General features: G+C 42.5%; 1 protein-coding gene across 4 annotated transcripts in view; it reads right to left on the bottom strand.

Annotated features, from left to right (window-relative positions):
* Positions 1-21,382, bottom strand: part of ZFYVE28 (zinc finger FYVE-type containing 28) — a 308,586-nt gene that overhangs the window by 133,710 nt on the left and 153,494 nt on the right. For all 4 annotated transcript variants that reach the window (XM_050947523.1, XM_050947520.1, XM_050947521.1 and 1 more), the window contains exon 2: positions 19,297-19,437. In XM_050947523.1, the coding sequence (XP_050803480.1) occupies positions 19,297-19,437 (141 nt within the window). The remainder of the gene's footprint in view (positions 1-19,296; positions 19,438-21,382) is intronic.

The raw sequence follows: 21,382 nt of genomic DNA, 5'->3' as shown, positions 1-21,382 counted from the left end.
AGAAAATCTTGCGATACCAGGACGCAATGTATCAGAAGGGTAGCTGTGTTACTCTGGATCTGTAAAAGCAGCAATGAGTCCTGTGGCACCTTATAGACTAACAGACGTTTTGGAGCATGAGCATCCAACAAAGTGGGTATTCACCCATGAAAGCTCATGCTCCAAAACGTCTGTTAGTCTATAAGGTGCCACAGGACTCTTTGCTGTTTTTACAGCAACAGTAATCCAGAAACTGAGGTCTCTGTACTGAGAGTTATTTGGTGCCCATAAGTAGTGGGGACTCTGGCCTGTCTAAAACTGACAAGTCCCTGGAGTAGCAGGATTCCTGCAGTACTGAGTTGAGGTACTGTTTTTCTGGAATGCGCCGGTGCCAGGACTGAAGGCATTTGGCACTTCAGTTTTTCCAGTACCCATTGTGGTGAGAAGGCATCGATGGTAAGTCTGATGCAGTCGGTGCCATTCTAGAGAAGTGAATGTCCTAGGACTCCATGTCCTTCACAGATGGTGTGACTGGGTGCCTGGGATGGACCACACTGAGAATGCCACACTCAGGGTAGACTGCAAGAAATAGGACAGACAATCCCCAAAACTGGTGGTTAGTCTATAATTAGATTCACCAAGTCACTAGCAAAAGAGTTTCTGGAGTACCACGTTCGTCAACCAGAAGTCAAACAGTTCCCTTTAGGCATTCTAGCTGCTGGCTACCATTCAGACAAACAGGTCTAATATAGTGAGGAGTTACTGAAAACCCATTTCACCATATGTGAGGATCTACTAATCTCAAAGGATCAGACACTTACCTCCAGGTCAATATGCATCACAAATCGTACCCAAATATCAAGCTGTCAGCCAATCCTTAATAAACTAACTAAAGACTTAATAATAAATGCAAAGATGAGCATTATTGAATGATTAAGGAACCATATACACAGAAGTCCTTATATCAGGTTTGTAGCAGTGATGGTAGAGAGTGCTGGCTTGCAAAAGTCAGCCTGGTAACTTCCAAAAGATTGGAAGGTCCTCAGCCCATAGCATAGTTCAAGATATTCCTTTTAGTTGTAAATACACAATCCTGAGAATTAGAGCAGGAAAGAGAAACTGGAGATGTCTCAGGTGTCTTTTATATCCTTTGCCATGTACATAGAAATTTACTGTCCCAAACAAAGCCCATAGCCCCTGCGTAAGGAAAGTTACTGGCCCAAGATGGGCCATTTGGCTTAGGGTCACATGAGCATATCACATGCCCCTTCATGTTTTGCTGAATCACAGGGGGTGGCCTTTGGCTCCTTGCTATCTGAGGCATCCCCATTGTGAGAATGGAGTGTCTTAATGGGCCATCAACAGATAGATTTACATCAGGGCTAGACAGCTATCTGGGGCATGTCACCCAGGAACACAACACATATTTGAAATACAAATGCATAGCCAATATTAATAACTTCAGATACAAAGATGATACTGCTGGTACGAGAGGGAGAAGTGTCCTTCACCCCCCACAGTATTTCATCAAGAGGTTGAGGCAACCAACACTGTAGACTTAGTGGGAGATCAAGGCTTTTTCAGAGCCAACTCTGTGGTGGGAGACCAAGCTCCTCTTCTTCAGAGCCTTCCACAAGTCTTCCGAAGTCTTCCTCTGTCTTAGGGAAGATCTTCACCAAGGTTGAAGGGGTGCTAGTCGGTCCAGCAACAGATGTACAGTGGGGGAAGGGGTAGCACGACGTGACTCAGAATGGGTCGAACCGAGCACTCCATCATCAGAAATCTCAGTTTGGTCTCCTGATTCTTCTGTGCTCTGGATTTGAAAGCTAGGCAAAAGTTATTCTTTTGGGAAATGCCATCACTCAGCCTGGTACTTCCACCACTACCCCAGATTCTGAGGAAAGAGTGCAAGTGCTATTACTGGAACCATCCTGGGCTTGTCCCTGCAGGTATCCCTTCAGTTACATACCCCTGCTTAAATAATAAGGTCTGATCACAGCTGGAGGTGATGTTCACAGTGTATGAAGTTTAACATTCTGTCTCCTTGATACAATACAACATTTTAATCTGAAATGAGTTTTTAATGCCTCTCTTTTGCAATAGCTAATATGTTTTGTTCGTCAGTATCACAAGCTGTGCAAAACCCAAAGATTATAACATTTAGCATCTGCATGGCACAATTATTTAAGCTCTCATATCATTTACCAACATTAAGCCTCACAACTTCCTTGTAAGGGATATGTATAATTATTCCCGCCACCATTGAAATGCAGACATTTCTGGTGTGGAATGCAGAAGTTTAATAGTGCATAACAACCTTACCACAGTTTAGAACAGAAAGTGAAGAATACCATAGCCATTTCATATTGTAAAAATTTGAGGAATAATCTAATTACACATAGTGAAATTTGGCAAGGAGCACTGGGATTAAAATAACTGCTACTACAAAAACTGTCCATTGGTTCTTTAATAATTACAAGTGATCAAGGCCTCAGCTCTATGAAGATGGCACCACAAGCAGCACAGAATCGAACGAATACACTAAGAGCGGCCATCACTAAACAGGATAGCCCCTTGACAAGAGATCTGAATCCTGGTGAGCCAGCCTAACCAAATAAACTCTCTAGAAAAATGTCTGTGTGGGGAGGAGGAAAAAAGCCTCTAATTCTACACTAACAACAAACAACACTAGCTAGAAACACTAAACTAGCTAAAAAACAACAACTGCAGAATATGCTAAGGCACACATAAGGCAGACATGCTAGAGCTCTGTCTTGGGCTGAGGCAGTAGAGAAGGAACTGAGGGTAGCTTACCCATACAGCTTATATAACCTCATGAAGTTATAGAGCATATGCATGGGTTGAATGGACACTGCTAATGGAAAATCTCCTCTCTTGGGGTTAAGAGGTACATGCACACCTGAAATGGAGCACCCATAGGGACATTAATTGAATGGTTACTATATTTCTAAGGACAGCCCAGAATCAAAGACTGGACAATCCATTTGCACAGCTGTCAACATTCTCAGAGGACTTTGCAAACAAAACCATCTCAAGTTTACATAAATATGTTTTTTCTGAAAAGACTACATGTATTTCACAAATATAATTATAAAAACTAGAAATGCTAATTTAAGGCATAGATAAGTTTACGGCTCTCTGCTATTAGCATGAACATGCATTGTATCAATGGAGAATGCTGGAAAAAATCTCAATTTCTCTGCTTTATAGGGTTAACTGAGTAAGGCAAATTAAAGTTTCATAGCTTCAAAATTGAGTAATCCAAGGAAAGGCTGACATCACTACTTCTCTCATCAGCACACAATAAAGTAATATCTAACAGCGAGCCTTAGACTACAACAAAAATCCCAGATTTCAACACCTACAGCACGTTTGGATCCAGATCTGAAGTTTCTGGCTGCGATCATTTCTATTAGTAATTACTTAAGGTCTGTTTCTTCTTGAAAGAGTAACTGCGTAAAAATGGCACTGTCTTTTTTTAGCAGATCTGCTCTTCACAGACACTTAATCATGTTTGCTTTCTTGGTGAAAACTGAAGTTTATTGCTTTATACTTATGTTTGCACTGTAGAAAAAACTCACAGTTTGAGAATGAGATGGATTTTATCAACAGAATTCTTAAAATTCAAGCTGCAGGGTCAAATTCTGTTCCCAATTATACTTGTACAATCCCCACTGAAAACAATAGGGAATGCAGAGGTGTATTTAAGGACAGAATCTGAGGATAAAGGGGTTGCACAAGTGTAAATGAGACTAGCATGATTTTTATTACTGGTAACAATGTATGAGTCAAACAGAACTGAGAATGAATTTCAGATGCCAAGGTGAATTTGCAGGACTATCAGTTGGAAAAATCATCTTTATTTATTTGCAAAAGGAGTATATTTGATTCAGTAAGAGAAAATGAACATGGGTCTTTTGGTGTTATTTTTACAAAGTTTTTGTTTTTTAAAGAGGCGAGATGCACTTTTCATAATTGGTGGATTTTTCCATTTGCATCTCTTAGTCAATATAAAGAGCAAACAGTTAGGAAAGGCCCCTTGCAGAATCCACCCCCTTGCCCACCTCTTGCCTCAGAATTGTGTTCCAGAGCCTGAGCTTTTATTTACAAACAAAATATTTCTTACCCTCATGGCTCTGAAGATCTTTGAAAATGTGAAAGCAAATCAATGAAGTATCATCTTCCTGAGTTTGCCCGCAGCAAAAAACACAAAACAAAACAAAAAACAACCCCCAAACCCTCCAATACTGCCAAATCCAACCTTTCAAATAATAATAAATAGACCCCTCACCCGAAATAATGAGATTAAAAAAATAATGAATTTTGAATTATTTTATTTCAGTTTTTGAGCCACAAATATACAGCTGGTTTTCAAGATTTTCTCCACAATCATGAAGGCTAGAAACTTACTCTAGAAAAGATGAGATTCTCATGTTATTTAAAAAAAATTAAGGAACTGAGGCCTTATGAAAAATACCAAACATCATGAGACTTGCAATAACATTGAAAGAGTTAGAAACACAGAGATGTTGTTAACTGCACCATTCATCTCAGAGGGTATGTCTTCACTACCGGCCGTATCCGTGGGTAGCAATCGATTTCTCGGGGATTGATATATCGCATCTCATCTAGACGTGATATATCGATCCCTGAACGCGCTCCTGTCGACTCTGGAACTCCACCAATGTGAACGGCAGTAGCGGAGTCGACGGGGGAGCCGCGGACGTCGATGCCGCGCCGTGAGGACGGTAGGTAACTCGATCTAAGATACTCACGCAACTTCAGCTACGCTATTCACGTAGCTGAAGTTGCGTATCTTAGATCGATCCCCTCCTCTAGTGTAGACCAGCCCAGAGAGTGAACTCCGACACCTAAAGATGTTCATTTACATTAACTGTTTCACTGCCAATCAATGAATTTAGCAGAAACACACAACTGGCTACTTAGTTATTCCACAGTCTCTCATGCACCCTTAGGTGCCTATAGCTCTTGCTGCCAAAGTCACGAGCTTCCTCTTTCTACGATGGAGTTAAGCATAATCAGTACAAAAATTCAGGAACTGAAAGCATGCCGATAGTGCAAAATAAACTAAACTTAATATCAAGTAACAGCTACTTTTGTACAGAAAGTATTTTAATTTCATATTTAAAGAAGTAACTTGATTTTTTTTTTCAGTTAAAGAGCTGCTGCAGAACTTTCCACCTGCTGCAATATCCAGAAACTGCCAAAGAATTTAGATCTCACTTGCTTTGGAGTACTTGAGGCCTTGCCCTTCGGTAATACCATTGGCTCAAACTGATACTTTGCAGTGCAGGCTGAAGCTTCCTGCAGCTTTAAATTCTCTTCAATGCTAAATTTTTTTAAGCAGCCAGCTCTTTGGTGCAAAATATGCCTTGTCTCCAACTGATGCCTGTCCTGCCTCTGGCCTTTCTACTGGAAGGCTGAGCAGAGGCAACACACTGAAAGAAATTAAGCCACCTGCAAGGCTTTTAGGCTGCACTGTACATTTATAATATACTATGATATTCTTAACTGCTACTGATTTATATTGTTCCAGTTTCTTACAGTGTCACAATGAAGTACTTTTGTATTGAACAAAGGATGACATATAAAGCAGAATTATTTTTCCCAAACTGGGAAAATTCTTTGCAATTCATTTCATAAAAATATTTATTTCTCACACATAGGAGTGCATTATGTGTTCAAAATGAAAAGCTTGATAACCAATGCCATAGTCTACTACCTGGTTAGGCCATCACTTTTTTGTATTTGCTCTTAGACACTTTCTTCAGTTCTGCAATTTTACTTCAACAATTTTCCACCATTGTAATGCAATGAACTTTGACGCCACCTCCTTCCTAAACATAAAATTGGGTATAGAAAGTTGGATCTTCACATTTACATGCTAGAAAAGAAGAGAATTCAGTATTATGTCCTGGTACTTTGGGGCAAAGCTGGAGTCCACAGCAAATTCCACGGCCATATCATCCACAAGACTAACCACAGAGTCCCTGTTTTCCAAATCATATTACTTAATTTCCATTGCCCAATCACATCCCTTCTCTTCATAAACTACTCTATGCAGTAAATCCGTTAAACTTGTAGATTAATTCCATTCATATACATGGCACACGGCAGTAACCCCTTACTGTAATGGCCTTTATTGACATGAGACTCGGTTCACTAAATACTGCTGCTCTCAGTGATTAAAGGAAAATGAGCTTAAAGGAACATGAAGAGAGGTCTGATTGGTTGAAGCAAAGTGGAATAGTTATTTTAAACACTCTTACTGTGTGTCTGATAGATACTGTGACAATAACTGATTTTTGCTACCAAAACAGTTCTGAATCACACTGCTTCTCAGAGACATCATAGATGCTATAGGTTTCATTGTGTTTAGTGCCCCGTGATGGAGTGTAGGGTATATAAACATAGGGCTAACTCCAGTTCAAGCTCTTCCTTCCCCTTTCCCCAGTGAAGCTCTATGAAAGAGACTGCTTCGGAGATAGAAGCAATTATATCACATAATCGTAGAAAGCTAAAAAGCAAAAATTTTAAGTGCTTGTATATCAATGCTATAAGTCTAAATAATAAGATGGGTGAACTAGAGTGCCTTGTATTAAATGAGGATATTGATATAATAGGCATCACAGAAACTTGGTGGAATGAGGATAATCAATGGGACACAGTAATACCAGGATACAAAATATATTAGAAGGACAGAACAAGTCATGCTGGTGCGGAAGTGGCACTACATGTGAAAGAAAGCATAGTTAAATGAACCAAAACTCTTAAACCAAGAGGCAAAAAGGCATCCTTTAAAAAGTGGAAGTCAAATCCTATTGAGGAAAATAGGAAGGAGCATAAACACTGCCAAGTGCAGTGTAAAAATATAATTAGGAAGATCAAAAAAAGAATTTGAAAAACAGCTAGCCACAGATTCAGAAAGTTACAGCAAAAAATAAATTTAAGTACATCAGAGGCAGGAAAAAACCAGTGAGGCCACCGGACAACGGAGATAACAGAGCACTCAAGAATTCATTTAGTTTCTCTGCAATGGCCTTATCATCCTTTGCACTGGTCACGGCTGAGGATGAGTGGGAGATTCCCAAACCTGAGCCATTCTTTTCAGGTGACAAATCTGAGGCACTGTCCCAGACTGAAGTGTCATTAGAGGACGTTTTGGAACAAACAGATCACGGGTTGGCAACTGATGGCACACGAGCCAATTTTTAATGACATGTAGCTGCCTGCTGGGACTCCGCGTGTCATTAAAAATCCTGCCGAGGCGGCAAGCTGCAGGGTCCGCGGTCTCTGGCCGAGTGCCGGCCGGAACGCAGCAAGCCGCTGGCCCCTCCCCCGCCTTCCCCCAGAGCCCTGCTTCCGCGGGCGCAGCGCTCTAGGGGCTGGGGCTGTGCGCTCCCGCGGGGCAGCGTTTGGCTCCCCACTCATCCGGAGCCCTGCCGCCATGTGCATAGCGCTCTGAGGGGCGGGGCGGAGCAGGGCTGCGCGCGGGGGTGGCAGCGGCGCCAGGGCTCCGGGTGAGCGAGGAGCCTCAGGGTAAGGGGGCCGGCTCCGGGGCCGGGGTTGGGTGGGGGCAGTCGAGGGCCTGAGTAGGGTGGGTTGGATGGGGGGTGGTTAGGGGCGGGGGTCTCTGGAGGGGGCAGTCAGGGAGCAGGGGAGATTGGATGGGCCATGGGGGTCCTGGGGTCTGTTTGGGGGGTGGATCGGGGTCAGGGCAGTCAGGGAGCAAAGAGGGTCCTGGGGGAGGTCAGGAGACAAGGAGCTGCGGGGGTTGGATGAGTCGGGAGTTCTGGGGGGGACTGTCAGGAGGTAGGGGTGTGGAGAGGGGTTGGGGCAGGCAGGGAGCAGGGGTGGGGTTCTATGGGTCCAGAGTTCTGGGGATCCTGTCAGGGGGCGGGGAGCGGTTAGATAGGCATAGGAGTCCAGAGGGTCTGTCTGGGTGCGAGGGTGTGGATAAGGGTTGGGACAGTCAAGGGTCCTAGGGGGGCAGTCAGGAGATAAGGGGCAGGGAGGCTTAGATAGGGGGTGGGGTCCCAGGAGAGGGTAGTCAGGACAAGGAGCGGGGGCAGTTGGGGGTTCTGGAGGGGTGCAGTCACCCAGTCCTCTGCCCTGAGCCCGCCCCCCACACCCAGCCCTCTGCCCTGAGCCCTGTACCACCCAGCCCTCTGTTGACTCCTTCACCCACCCCCTCCATGACCCCAGCCCTGACTGGCACCCTGACACATACCCAGCCCCCCCTACCCTGACACCTGCACTCCCCTCACATGCCCTGACACATACCCAGCCCCCCCTACCCTGACACCTGCACTCCCCTCACATGCCCCCAGCCCTCTGCCCTGACTCTTGCAGCCCCCACATCCCATGCACCCTGCACATCCCCACCCCCACCAAACGTGAGCCCCTGCACCCTCACTCGCATCCCCACCTGCACCTCTCACACCACTTGGGAGCTGCCCAGGTAAGCGCCCCCACACTCAAACCTCCTGTCCCAACCCTGAGCCCCCTCCTTCATTCTAGCTCCTGGCCGGACCCTTCACCCCCAGCCCTGTGCTTAGTCCACTCCAACTTTCAGCTCAGTGCAGAGAGAGGAAGAGAATGGGCCAGAACCAGGGAGAAGGTAGGTACCCACTGTATGTGGGTAGGGCCAGGACCCCAGACCGGCACTGGGCTAAGCGGGTCCGGCAGCCGGGATCCCGGCTGGCAGGAGCTGGAGGATGGAACCCTTGAGTGGCAGTGGGCTGAGCCGCTCAGCCCACTGCCGATCTGAGGTCCCGGCCACCAGCCCCACACAGTCCGCTGCCGGTCTGGGGTTCTGGCTGCCAGACCCTTCCCAGCTGGGGTCCCGACCGCAGGCCTCACTCAGCCCACTACCGGCCTAGGTGAACAGAACCCCAGACCAGCAGCGGGCTGAGTGGGTCGGTGGCGTAAGATCAACATTTTAATTTTATTTTAAATGAAGGTTCTTAAACATTTTGAAAACCTTGTTTATTTTACAATACAACACTAGTGTAGTTATATAATATATAGACTTGTAGAGAGAGACCTTCTAAAAAACATTAAAATGTATGACCAGCACACAAAACCTTAAATTAGAGTGAATACATAAAGACTTGGCACACCACTTCTGAAAGGTTGTCGACCCCTGAAATAGATAAACTAAGCAATAATAAGTCAACAGGACCAGACAGTATTCACCCAAGAGTTCAGAAGGAACTCAAACTTGAAATTGTAAAACTACTAACTATGGTATGTAACTTATTTAAATCAGTTTCTGTACCAGATGACTGGAGGATAGCTAACATGATACCAATTTTTAAAGAAAGGCTCCTGAGGCAATCCTAGCAATTACAGGCTGGTAAGCCTAACTTAGGTACTGGCCAAACTGGTTGAAACTATAGTAAAGAACAGAATCATCAGACATTGATTAACATGATTTGTTGGGGAAATCATGGTTTTTGTAAAGGGAAATCATGCCTCACCAATCTACTACAATTCTTTGAGAGGGTCAACAAGCATGTGGACAAGGAGGATCCAGTGTACTTAGATTTTCAGAAAGCCTATGACAGAGTCCCTCACCAAAGGCTCATAAGCAAAATAAGTGGTCATAGGGTTAGAGGGAAGGTCCTCTCATGGATTAATAACTGGTTAAAAGACAGGAAACAAAGGGTAGGAATAAATAGTTTTCAGAATGGAAAGAGGTAAATGGTGGCATCCTCCAGGATCTGTACTGGTCCCAGTCCTGTTCACTATATTCATAAATGATCTGGAAAAAGGGGTAAACAGTGAGGTGGCAAAATTTGCAGATGATACAAAAATTGCTCAAGACAGTTAAGTCCCAGGCAGATTTGAGAGATCCTTTTGTAGCTCTTCACAAACTGGATGACTGGGCAACAAAATGGCAGATGAAATTCAATGTTGATAAATACAAAGTAATGCACACTGGAAAACATAATCCCAACTATACATATAAAATGATGGGGTCTAAATTAGCTGTGACCACTCAAGAAACAGATCTTGGAGTCACTGTGGAAAGTTCTCTGAAAACATCCACTCAATGTGCAGTGGCAGTCAAAAAAGCAAATGGAATGTTGGAAATCATTAAGGAAAGAGAGATGATTAGGCAGAAAATATTATATTGCCTCTATATAAATCCATGGTAGTCTCATATTTTGTGTGCCGATCTGGTTGCTCCATCTCAAAAAAGATGTATTGGAATTAGAAAAGGTACAGAAAAGGGCAACAAAAATGATTAGGGATATGGAATGGCTTCCATATGAGGAGAGATTAAGAAGACTGGGACTTTTCATCATGGAAAGGAGATAGCTAAGGTGAGGATATGATAGAAGTCTATCAAATCACAACTGTGTGGAAAAACTAAATAAGGAAGTGTTATATACTCCTTCTCATAACACAAGAACTAGTGGTCACCAAATGAAATTAATAGGCAGCAGGTTTAAAACAAACAAAAGGAATTAGTTCTTCACACAATGCACTGTCAACCTGTGAAACTCTTTCCCAGAGGATGTTGTGAAGGCCAAGACCATAACAGGGTTCAAAAAAGAACTAGATAAATTCATGGAGGATAGGTCCATCAATGGCTATTAGCCAGGGTGGGCAGGAATGGATTCCCTAGCCTCTGTTTGCCAAAAGCTGGGAATGGGCTACACGGGATGGATCACTTGATGATTATCTGTTCTCTTCATTCCCTCTGGGGCACCTGGCATTGGCCACTATTGGAAGACAGGATACCAGGCTAGTTGGACCTTTGGTCTGACCCAGTATGGCTGTTCTTATGTTCCAGGAGAGTGTATTTGGCAGACAGACAGAAGTTCAGAAGGATGCAAGTGCATATTCTCCCTCTCACCCCCCAATGGGCCCTGCAGAGATTCACAGGGTACTCAACTCATGATATTTGGTATTTTTCACAAAATCACAACTCTGGTAGCTAAAGCCCAGATTTTTAAAGGTATTTCAGTGTTGCTGTACTCAGTGTTGCGATGTCTAACTGATTTAGAAGCCTAAATCTCATTTTCAAAAGGATTTGGGCACTTAGGAGCCAAAAATCCATTGACAGTAAATGTTTCTGTGTTTCACTCTAAGCTCTTCAAGGCATGAGTTGTCTCATTTTTTGTCTTATATTGCACAGTGTTTATTGTTGGTAGATAAATAAGATATCACTTACTAAAATCACATCACATCATTTCACAGTGTCCAGGTGTCACGCTATACTTTATATGGGTCCCCAATATGCCATACAAGGACTGACTACGATTGTGTAATAAAGGGCAGTGAAGTTACACCTTGATGAAAACAGATCCCTTCCTAATTTACTTTTGTGCAGGGGTGAGCCAACTTTTTGGTCCGAGGGCCACATCTGGGTATGGAAACTGTATGGCAGGCCATGAAAGCTCATGAAATTGAGGTTGGGGTACGGGAGGGGGTGAGAGCTCTGGCTGGTAGTGCAAGCTCCAGGGTGGGGCCAGAAATGAGGAGTTCAGAGGGGAGGGGGCTCCGGGCTGGGGTAAGGCATTGGGAGGGTGGGGATGAGGGCTCCAGCAAGGCTCTGTGGGGGGGCTGGAGATGAGAGGTTTGGGGTGTAGGAGGGTGCTCCTGGCTAGGACCGAGGGGTTCGGAGGGCAAGAGGCGGTAAGGGGTTGGGGCACAGGAGGGTGGCTCAAGGGTGCAGACTCCGGACGGTGCTTACCTCAAGCAGTTTCCAGAAGCAGCGGCATGTCCTGCTCCGGCTCCTATGCGGAGGCATGGCCAGGCAGCTCTGCTGCACGCTGCCCTGTCTGCAGGTGCTGTCCCTGCAGCTCCCACTGGCCACAATTCCTGGCCAATGGGAGCTGTGGGGGTGGCACTTGGGGCAGGGGCAGTGTGCGGAGTGGAGCCCCCTGGCTGCCCCTACAGGTAGGAGCCAGAGGAGGGATTTGTTGCTGCTTCTGGGAACCATGCAGAATGGCCCCAACCCTGTTCCCTGGCTGGAGCGCTGGACCAGGGCAAGCCGCAGACCTTGTTCTCTAGTGGGAAATCAGGGACTGAATTAAAATGGCTGGTGGGCCGGATGCAGCCCGTGGGACAGTTTGCCCAACCCTGCTTTAGTGGGTCAAATTACCACACTGCTGAGAAACTTGTGACCTGTAGTGCTGGGAATAATTTTCATTAAACCATGCTTGGAACTGACTCATACATTATTCTGAGAACTCGCTATATCATGCAGAGAAATTATTCTCATCATATTAAAACAAGAAGCAAGTGCTACCATCCAGAAACCTCTTTTAATATAAAGCATTTCTATACAGTATTAGAAGACTGAAACTGCATCTTCATTAACAAGAAAAAAGTTGCTTTTAAACTTGGCCTGGTCAAGTATCATCACTGAACTTCTCTGCTAACATATCAATTCCAATGAAGTGGCTCAGGAATTATAATTTTTAAATCATCTTATTAACTCATGTAAGAATATAGTGTACAGAACTTAAACTAACTGGGGCCAAAGCCAGTCCATGTAGGGGGAAATCATTAATGAAGATTATTAGTCTTAAATGAGTACACTGTAGGCAAGGTCACAGTGCTGTAAAATATTAAACTCCAGCCCAAAACAGGTTCTATCATGTCTGGAAGTTTCTGAGTGAGATAAAAATTTATAAAATTGTATATATACTTGACGAATACCTCATGCAGTAATTTGTATTGCAGAAAAAATGCCTAAAGTTGGCTAAATGTTATATATATTAAGATTTCGTACTCAAAATTTGCAAGTTTCAGTTACATGTATCTTGTTTAGCTAACAGAATATACTTAACAGGCATTGCCACTGTTGATCTAGTTTTATAAATTAATGTATTACCACTAGACTGGAACTCAGATGACTTGAGTTCAAAGACTGGTTCTGCTACTAGCCTGCTGGTGACTTTTGACAAGATACTTCTCCTTTCTGTGGCTCAGTTTCGCCATCTGTAAAATGGGAATAATGATATCGTCCTCCTTTGTAAAGTGTTCTCAGCTCCACTGATGAAAAGTGCTACATAAGAGCTACTAATACTACCACCATCTTGGCCCGTGTACCTCATAGTTTAAGGGAGTGTATATGACGACTCCCAATCACATATATTGACATAAAACAGTTTAGGGCTTACCGTGAACCATAAAATAGAGTAGCACAAAGATGAGTTCTGGCTTTGTTAGATATAAATTATAAACAGCAAATGCAAGATATGATATTAACAGGTGTTTGTGCTATAATAACGTAATACCATTGATAAGCAAATACCAAAGCAAAAACAAGTGTCATTTTTCAGTACGTCACTATAATTGAAGCAAATTGTTATACTGTATTAATAAGTAAATGAAAATTGAAGCTTTAAAAATTGTCACCTTACTCTTATCTAAGCACCATAGTATCTAAGCAACTTGCAGTGTTTGACATCTAAGATATAGCATCCTTAGAAGTTTTAAAAACTTGTTTTTAAAGTAAAATTATCATTTGATCAATATTTAAATAGCTTTTAAAAAAATAGAGCTTTTTAAAAAAATTAAACATCTTGTTTGTGATTTTAGTTGTTTTTTTTTTTTTTAAAAACTATGTTGACAGCCCTGGAGACTGAAATTTTCTACTGATCCACACAAAAAGCTAACATCATGAGTGTATCACTGTAACTCCTTCGTTCCATCAGTATGCCTTAACCAAGACTAGAAATCCTCCTTTGGGTGGGGAAGATGGAAGATATTAGTTATATAAAATACATATGTCTAATCTAAAATGTTTAGTTCCTCAGGACAGGGTCTGTATTGTTTGTCTATAAAGCATTATGCACACTAAAGTCGTTGTAGCCATATAAACAACTATCACTACACTTCCAATAACTAGGAGCTCTTTTAAAAACCTTAGATCCAAAACTGAGAAGTCTAGACAAAGATTTTATTAAGTTTAAATCTCTGAAGGATCCTCTAAAATAAAATACAATCTTTTCCTCAAAAGAATAAAGGTTAGTAAAATCTGTTGTTCTATTATGAATCTGCCATCAGTCAGAAATGATATTTTCTTTCTATTTAAGAAAAGATGGTATTTAGCTTAAGACTGACACTTGCTAATTAAGCAGGTACTGTCAACCTAATTTGTTAAAGACAGACAACCCAAGAACAAGGAGGAGAGATCAGTCTCATTAATTAATTCTGAAGCTAGCTAAAAAGCCAAAGGATACCAGTATGAGAAACCTTCTCCAGTACAAAAAACCAAATCAAGCTCATGCTGAAATCATGTCTCAGTCAACTTTCCTAAATGAGATTGTGGGGATAACCTGGTAATGGGCTAAGGAAAGCAGAAATGATAGAAATTCAGGTACTAGACATTAACAGAAAAGCGCATCAGACAAAGCCTGGGAATATGGTAAACCATGCTTTGCTGTTTCCAAGGTCCTGTTGAAAAGTATCTCCTGAAGAAATTAAAATAGTATGTTTTTAAAATTGCCAGTATCATTAATAAAAATCACACACTTCCTTGCTATAAATGATAAGTTTATGCTGAGATGTTTTCATACATATAGATTTGCATTAAAATATTTTTATACAAAAATTGGACATTGGTTCTCCTTTCTTTCACAAGCATCTTCATGTTTTCTCAGATGCTGGAAAGTCCTCCCATCCTTATTCCCAAATACCTGCTCCAAAAAAAGACAAAAAACTCTTTCCACCGTTCCTCAAGCAACAGTCCTCTAATTTCTTACAAACCATAAAAAAGAAGCATAACTCTTTCTCTTGCAACTTTGTCTTTTTAAACAGAAGGCTCTTCAAGAAGAGACCTGTTTTTGTAAAACACCTACAACACTGTGGGGGCTATAAAAGAAGTTTAAAATAGCTCTAATTAATAAATAATTATTTCATATGCCATTGAACTAGGGTGTGATCTTTCCTGTAGCACATCATTAAAGTGGCAATTTCTGCAAAGATTCTGGCATCTTGCATCAAGCCATAGATAGAAAGTGTAAGCATTTTCAGGTCTTTCTGCTCTTATGATCAACTGCTCTGGTAGCAGCAATTTTGTTTGACAACTGAACCTAAGCATAAAAGTCACCAGGAAAGTATTAGTGTCACAGCATGGGATGTCATTAGAGCATACAGTCAACGGAACTGACCAGGGTTCTGCCCAGTATGACATTTCCTGTATGACTTCGTGACTGTCACTTCTGTTAAGAGTAACAACTGTAAAGATAAGTTAAGACAAAATGTGGCATCCTTGATTACATGCATGTAATTAGTAGGGATGGCAACTTTTTTGTGTGAGATCAGGTCCTAAGAACTGCTCTTTTGACTTACTGCTCTACTGTGGTAATGCACTGATTTGGTGACCTCTTCCACTCTTCAGGAATTGAGTGTGCCTTAAAGATAGTTGTCCTGCTTTTTCAATGGTGTGCACATTTAAAGGTTTCTTTGAAAAATAAGAACAGTGACATCCACAGCCACCTTGCAATATTGCCTTATAGTAGACCTTCTGTTTCCTCCACAATCCACCACTGTTCACTGGTGATAGCATAATAGCAAACTTTGAGAAACTGAAAAAGCAAAGTAAGGTGATAAATATAAAACTTTGATGAAACCCCTCCTGAGGTAATTATGGTAATTTGAACATGAGCTGCTTCTATGGAAACATTCTCTCAAAAACTTTTGCAAGCCTTCTTTTAAAGAGATGCCAGAAAGGAGAGCACACAGTACATTACTCTTTTTTCCCTATGTCTCTAGATTCAGCTCACTTACTATGGGTGCTTGGTACACTGATGGTATACTGCTTTTCAGTGTCATTTTAACCTGATTAATGGATAGTATTTTTCACCAAGTTAGCAACTCTTTTTTTGCAAGTCTTAGTGGTCTTATTGATCGTAGGAACAGTAAGCAATTCCAGCAAAAAAGCTAGTCAATACATTCTCTTTAGCATTCCTCCTCTTTTTAATTTGGCAGAGGTGTAAATGAAGTTTTATTCCTATCCATTCTATTTGTTCTCACATTGCACTGAGGACTTTCATTCACCTCACTTGACCTTGCCAAAAACTGTATGCTCAGAAATGGAAGTTCTTCCCACTGAGCATGGAGAACTCGGACTGGGTTGTCTAGGACTGATGATTTGGTTTCCTTTATCTGAGACCAGAAATGGAGAGAGTAATGGCAGCAAGCGACCCAGTGAGGGTGTAACAGCGGATCTACAACCCCCCAAGGTTCAATGCTACTGACTCTGCTAGGGCTCTGGGTCAGAACTCATTGGAGTGGGCAGGCCAGGGTTCACCTACTACTATGCTCCCCCAGCTCAGTGGATGCTAACAACCAGGCCACCCACCCCAATGAGGACCCTACTACAATGATCTAATTCAGATGTCTCAAACTCAATTTACCTTAGGGCCAGTGCTAATCCTCAAATCCTCCCAGTGAGCCAATAATGTCACTCATACTGCCCAGAACCTGCCCCCCAAAACTCCACCCTCCCAAAAACTCCACCCCCCAAATGCCTAAGGCTCTGGGAGGGAGTTTGGGTGGGTGAGGTGGTCTGGGATAGGGGTGCAGGCTCTGGGAGGGAGTTTGGGTGCAGGCTCATAGACTCATAGGTCAGAAGGGACCAATATGATCATCTAGTCTTACCTCCTGCACAAGGCAGGCCACAGAACCCCACCCATCCAATTTTATAACAACCCCTAACCCAGGACTGAGTTATTGAAATCCTCAAAATTGGTTTGAAGACCTCAAGCTGCAGAGAATCCACCAGCAAGCGACCCGTGCCCCACACTGCAGGAGAAGGCGAAAAACCTCCAGGGCCCCTGCCAATCCGCCCTGGAGGAAAATTCCTTCCCGACCCCAAATATGGCGATCAGCTAAACCCTGAGCATGTGGGCAAGACTCACCAGCCAGCACCCAAGAAGGAATTCTCTGCAGTAACTCAGTCCCCATCCCATCCAACATCTCCCCGCAGACCATTGAGCAGACCTATCTGGTGGTAATCCAAGATCAATTGCCCAAATTAACGATCCTATCATAACATCCTCTCCATATACTTATCAAGCTTTGTCTTAAAGCCAGAAAAGTCTTTTGCCCCTACTACTTCCCTCGGAAGGCTGTTCCAGAACTTCACTCTCCTAATGGTTAGAAACCTTCGTCTAATTTCAAGTCTAAACTTCCTAATATCCAGTTTATACCCATTCATCCTCATGCCTACATTAGTACTAAACTTAAATAATTCCTCTCCCTCCCTAACGTTAACCCCCCTGATATATTTACATAGAGCAAGCATATCCCCCCGCAGCCTTCTTTTGGCCAGGCTAAACAAGCCAAGCTCTTTGAGTCTCCTTTCATAAGGCAGTTTTTCCATTCCTTGGATCATCCTAGTAGCCCGTCTCTGAACCTGTTCCAGTTTGAATTCATCCTTCTTGAACATGGGACACCAGAACTGCACACAGTATTCCAGATGGGGTTTCACCAACGCCTTATATAACGGTACTAACACCTCCTTATCCTTGCTGGAAATACCCCGCCTGATGCATCCCAAAATCGCATTTGCTTTTTTAATAGCCGTATCACATTGGTGACTCATAGTCATCCTGCTATCAACCAATACCCCAAGGTCCTTCTCCTCCTCTGTCGCTTCCCCCAACGTATATCTAAAATTCTTATTATTAATTCCTAAGTGCATGACCTTGCACTTTTCACTATTGTATTTCATCCTATTTCTATTACTCCAGTTTACAAGGTGGTCCAGATCTTCCTGAATAGTATCCCTGTCCTTCTCCGTGTTAGCAATACCCCCCAGCTTTGTGTCATCCGCAAACTTTATTAGCACATTCCCGCTCTTTGTGCCAAGGTCAGTAATAAAAAGGTTAAATAAGATCGGTCCCAAAACCGATCCTTGAGGGACTCCACTAGTGACCTCCTTCCAGCCTGACAGTTCACCTTTCAATACGACCCGCTGGAGTCTCCCCTTTAACCAGTTCCTTATCCACCTTACAACTTTCATATTCATCCCCATCTTTTCCAATTTAACTAAGGGAAAGGGATAGATAAGTGTAATATTTTATGTATCTCTGGGCTGGGGTAGGGGTTCAGGAGGGGTACAGGCTCTGGGAGGGAGTTTGGGGCAGGAGGGGGTGTAGGCTCTGGGAGAAGGCTAGGGGGGTTGGCACTTACCTGAGGCTTCAGGCGGGGCGGGCCGAGGGGGGGCACTATGCGCTGCTGCCCCTAGGCACCACCCCCACTGCCTCCCATTGGCTGCAGGGGTGCTTGGGGCAGTGGCAGTGCATGGAGGCACAGCCCCACCCTGCCCCAGGGCTGCAGGAAGGGGCTGGCAGCCACTGGAGTGAGCAGGCAGACGCCGCTCAGCTTCGCTACAGTGCTGGGGCCCCTGGAGGAGGAGTGCCCAGAGGCAGCAGGTGGGGCTAACGGAGAGAGACCGCCCCAAAACTGCTGGAGCTCCGCGGGCCACACTGGGGAAGTTCACAGGCTAAAGATGGTCTGCGGGCTGGGAGTTTGAGATGCCTAATCTAATTGATCTTTTCTGTGTCTCAGTTTTTTGCCACAGGATCTCACTTACAAAAAAAGACCATAGTTTCAGTAAGTAATATTCCGATTCACTTTTTAAATAAAAACAGATGTTATATACAATCAGATTATGTTAGTAAACCCATAGAAGGGCTCTGGTTCTTAATACAGTTTACAGCTGAAACGCCTTGCTTTGTGCAGTAGAAGTAAGGAAACCTTAGTTGTCCCTTCTTATCTTCAAGGCTCTTTGCACTAAACAGATCATATTCTCTCCAAACCTTAAGATCTAATTGAAAAGCCAATCATTTTTCCCCATCTACATAAGTGACTGATGGGAAGCTACTCCTGTCATGTAATTTGAAATTTAGGTAATTTTAAACACTGAATACCATTAAAAACATCAACATTTACAAAAGAAGTTGCTATGTGGTAGTATCTGAAATCCTGCAATATCTCAGATTCCAGATTTTGGTAACCACTGGTAAATTCTGACCATGGTATACAATATTTCATATGTGAAAAGTATCTAAACTTTATTTATACATATTTACAAATCTTTAATTCAAGAGCAGTTGTTTGTAGATTTTGTTTATGCACAATTCTTTGAGAGCAAATGTGAAATAACTTTAGTTTAAGTAGGAATTCCATTTATCAAAAACATGTTTCTTAAGGATTTAGTTATAATTCCAAAAACTAGGCAATAAATCTGTGTAAATAAAACAATATAAAACATAGCTGAGAACGTGCCCTTCTGGTTACCTGACAAGAGCGGAATTGGTTGACTAGCAATGTGCATCTTTGTGGGTCTTTTCTTCCATCCAAACAGTCTAGTTCAGCTGCTACTTGATTTAGTTCTTCATCTGCATAGTAGAACTGGGCAAGGAGCTGTGGGTCAGTCCTCTGCAATGAAGAGATACATAAAATATTACACTTATCTATCCCTTATTTGTCTGTCTTTACAGGAAAGACCCTTTGGTTAATTATTTACATTTAAAGGGAAACTAGTGTATGAACTGTTTTAGACCAGAACCTGACCAAAAGCTGTCAGATTCTGACTGGGGGGGCGGGTGTTCTTGTTAGATATAGAATTATGGGTAGTTTTTAAATTTTGACCCTCCAGCACAAATAATTTTTTAAAAAATAAACTAACTATTATTGCAGGACAAAGACTTATTACAACAAGCACTATCTCCAGAGTAGTATTGGCATGCTCAGTGATACTGGCAAATAGTTATTTTGGCATAGTAAACAGCTGAATCACTAGTTTTGTTTGTTAAACCAAATCAAAATATGACACATTTCAGCTGTCGTCAAAACAAGCAAAAATTGTTTTCCAAGACAAAAAGGACAGAAGTTAGTGAAGAAATCCTAACCTTGTAATAAAGAATTATGCAACTGACTCTTCTGACTTTCCCCTCTTCAATGTTTCCATGAGTCTACAGCCCACATTTCCTATGCTATAACTGCGCTGGGATCACACATGCCACCCCCCAGGAGCATTTTATTATTATCCTTTTTAAAAGACCTTATTAATTTCCCCATTTTAATATTAGCAAAATACACATACTGTAAATGTTTACAGCTATATAACCCACAAGAATTACTTAACATAAATACCTTTTAGCAAAGATCAACATGCATCCACTATATTTGATAAGACCAACAAGTAACACTACTGCAACTGTTTATTGCACTCAATGACCTACCAAGTTAAGATGTAGTGACTTTAGTAAATGATGCTAAAATCACTTTAGTCAATATTATTTGTCTTAATGCTTCTCAATCACTAATCTAAAGTGGCAATAACAAAAAGCTATCCTGGTAACTGGCACACTGACTCATGCCCTTAAACAACTCATTTGTGCATAAGCTTAATGAGTTTAAAGCTGTCTCTTATATCACTATGAGCTGAAAAGCCTTTTAGAGTAAGATCTCAAACAATGTGAAGCTTGAAACAAGTCAATGCAGTCTTTTGTAAGGGAGCTGAACAAGAACATACTGTACCTTAAATGTTTGGAGAAAATATTTTTTCCCCTTTTCAGCAGAAAGTCACACAGTTACTGTGAAATAAATAGAAAAAATACCTATAAACGTTACCAATTTAGAGCATCTCTGAATTTATTCTCCTTTTAGCCCCTTTGTTGTCACCTACTACTGAAGATCTGAAGTACGGTAACCAAGTATAAGTTGTCAAACATTTACAGGCTTTTACAGTAGTTTTCCGTATGCTTATATTAGGGAGGAGAATGAAGCTTAGGGAAATAATTAAGAGAGATATAGAATTTAAACTTAAAGCACAATGAGTTCGGTCAGAGGGGAAAATATGTCTAACTAAGCTGCTGCCTGCTACAACTTGTTTTGCTAAAAATCTCTATATTTGCTCAATAAGTTTCCAAACTGCAGCCCAGATCTCAACAACAGAACTCTAGTGCCTTGGGGTCCACATTCCACCAACACCCACAGACCTGTAGCCCACACCAGTCTCCTCAAACCATCAGACTTTTGCCACTAAAACTCTGGATGATCCACTGTTGTCAGCTGGCTGCCTGATCTAAACTTTCTTCCACCTCTCTCCAGCTACCAAACCACTCCTATTGCCAACCTCCACAACAAACTCCTCTCCATTGTTTTCTCCTTCACACTCTCACCCTTTCCATTCCTTCATCTTCCACCTATCTCTCTGTTCCTCTCTTCCATCCCCACAATCTCTTTGTTACTGTTCCCTTCTCCTTCGTTCACCCCACAGTACTGCCTCCCTGCAAAAAAGGACAAGCAGAACCTCCAAAGCAAATTCATCCTTATTTTTGTTACACTTTCCTCTTGTCTTCTACCCATTACTCTCTGC

The sequence above is a fragment of the Gopherus flavomarginatus genome, chromosome 3 (assembly GCF_025201925.1).
Source record: "Gopherus flavomarginatus isolate rGopFla2 chromosome 3, rGopFla2.mat.asm, whole genome shotgun sequence".
Classification (NCBI taxonomy): Eukaryota; Metazoa; Chordata; order Testudines; family Testudinidae; genus Gopherus; species Gopherus flavomarginatus.
Note: the sequence above shows the minus strand (reverse complement) of the source record. Positions and strands in the feature narration are given on the sequence as shown.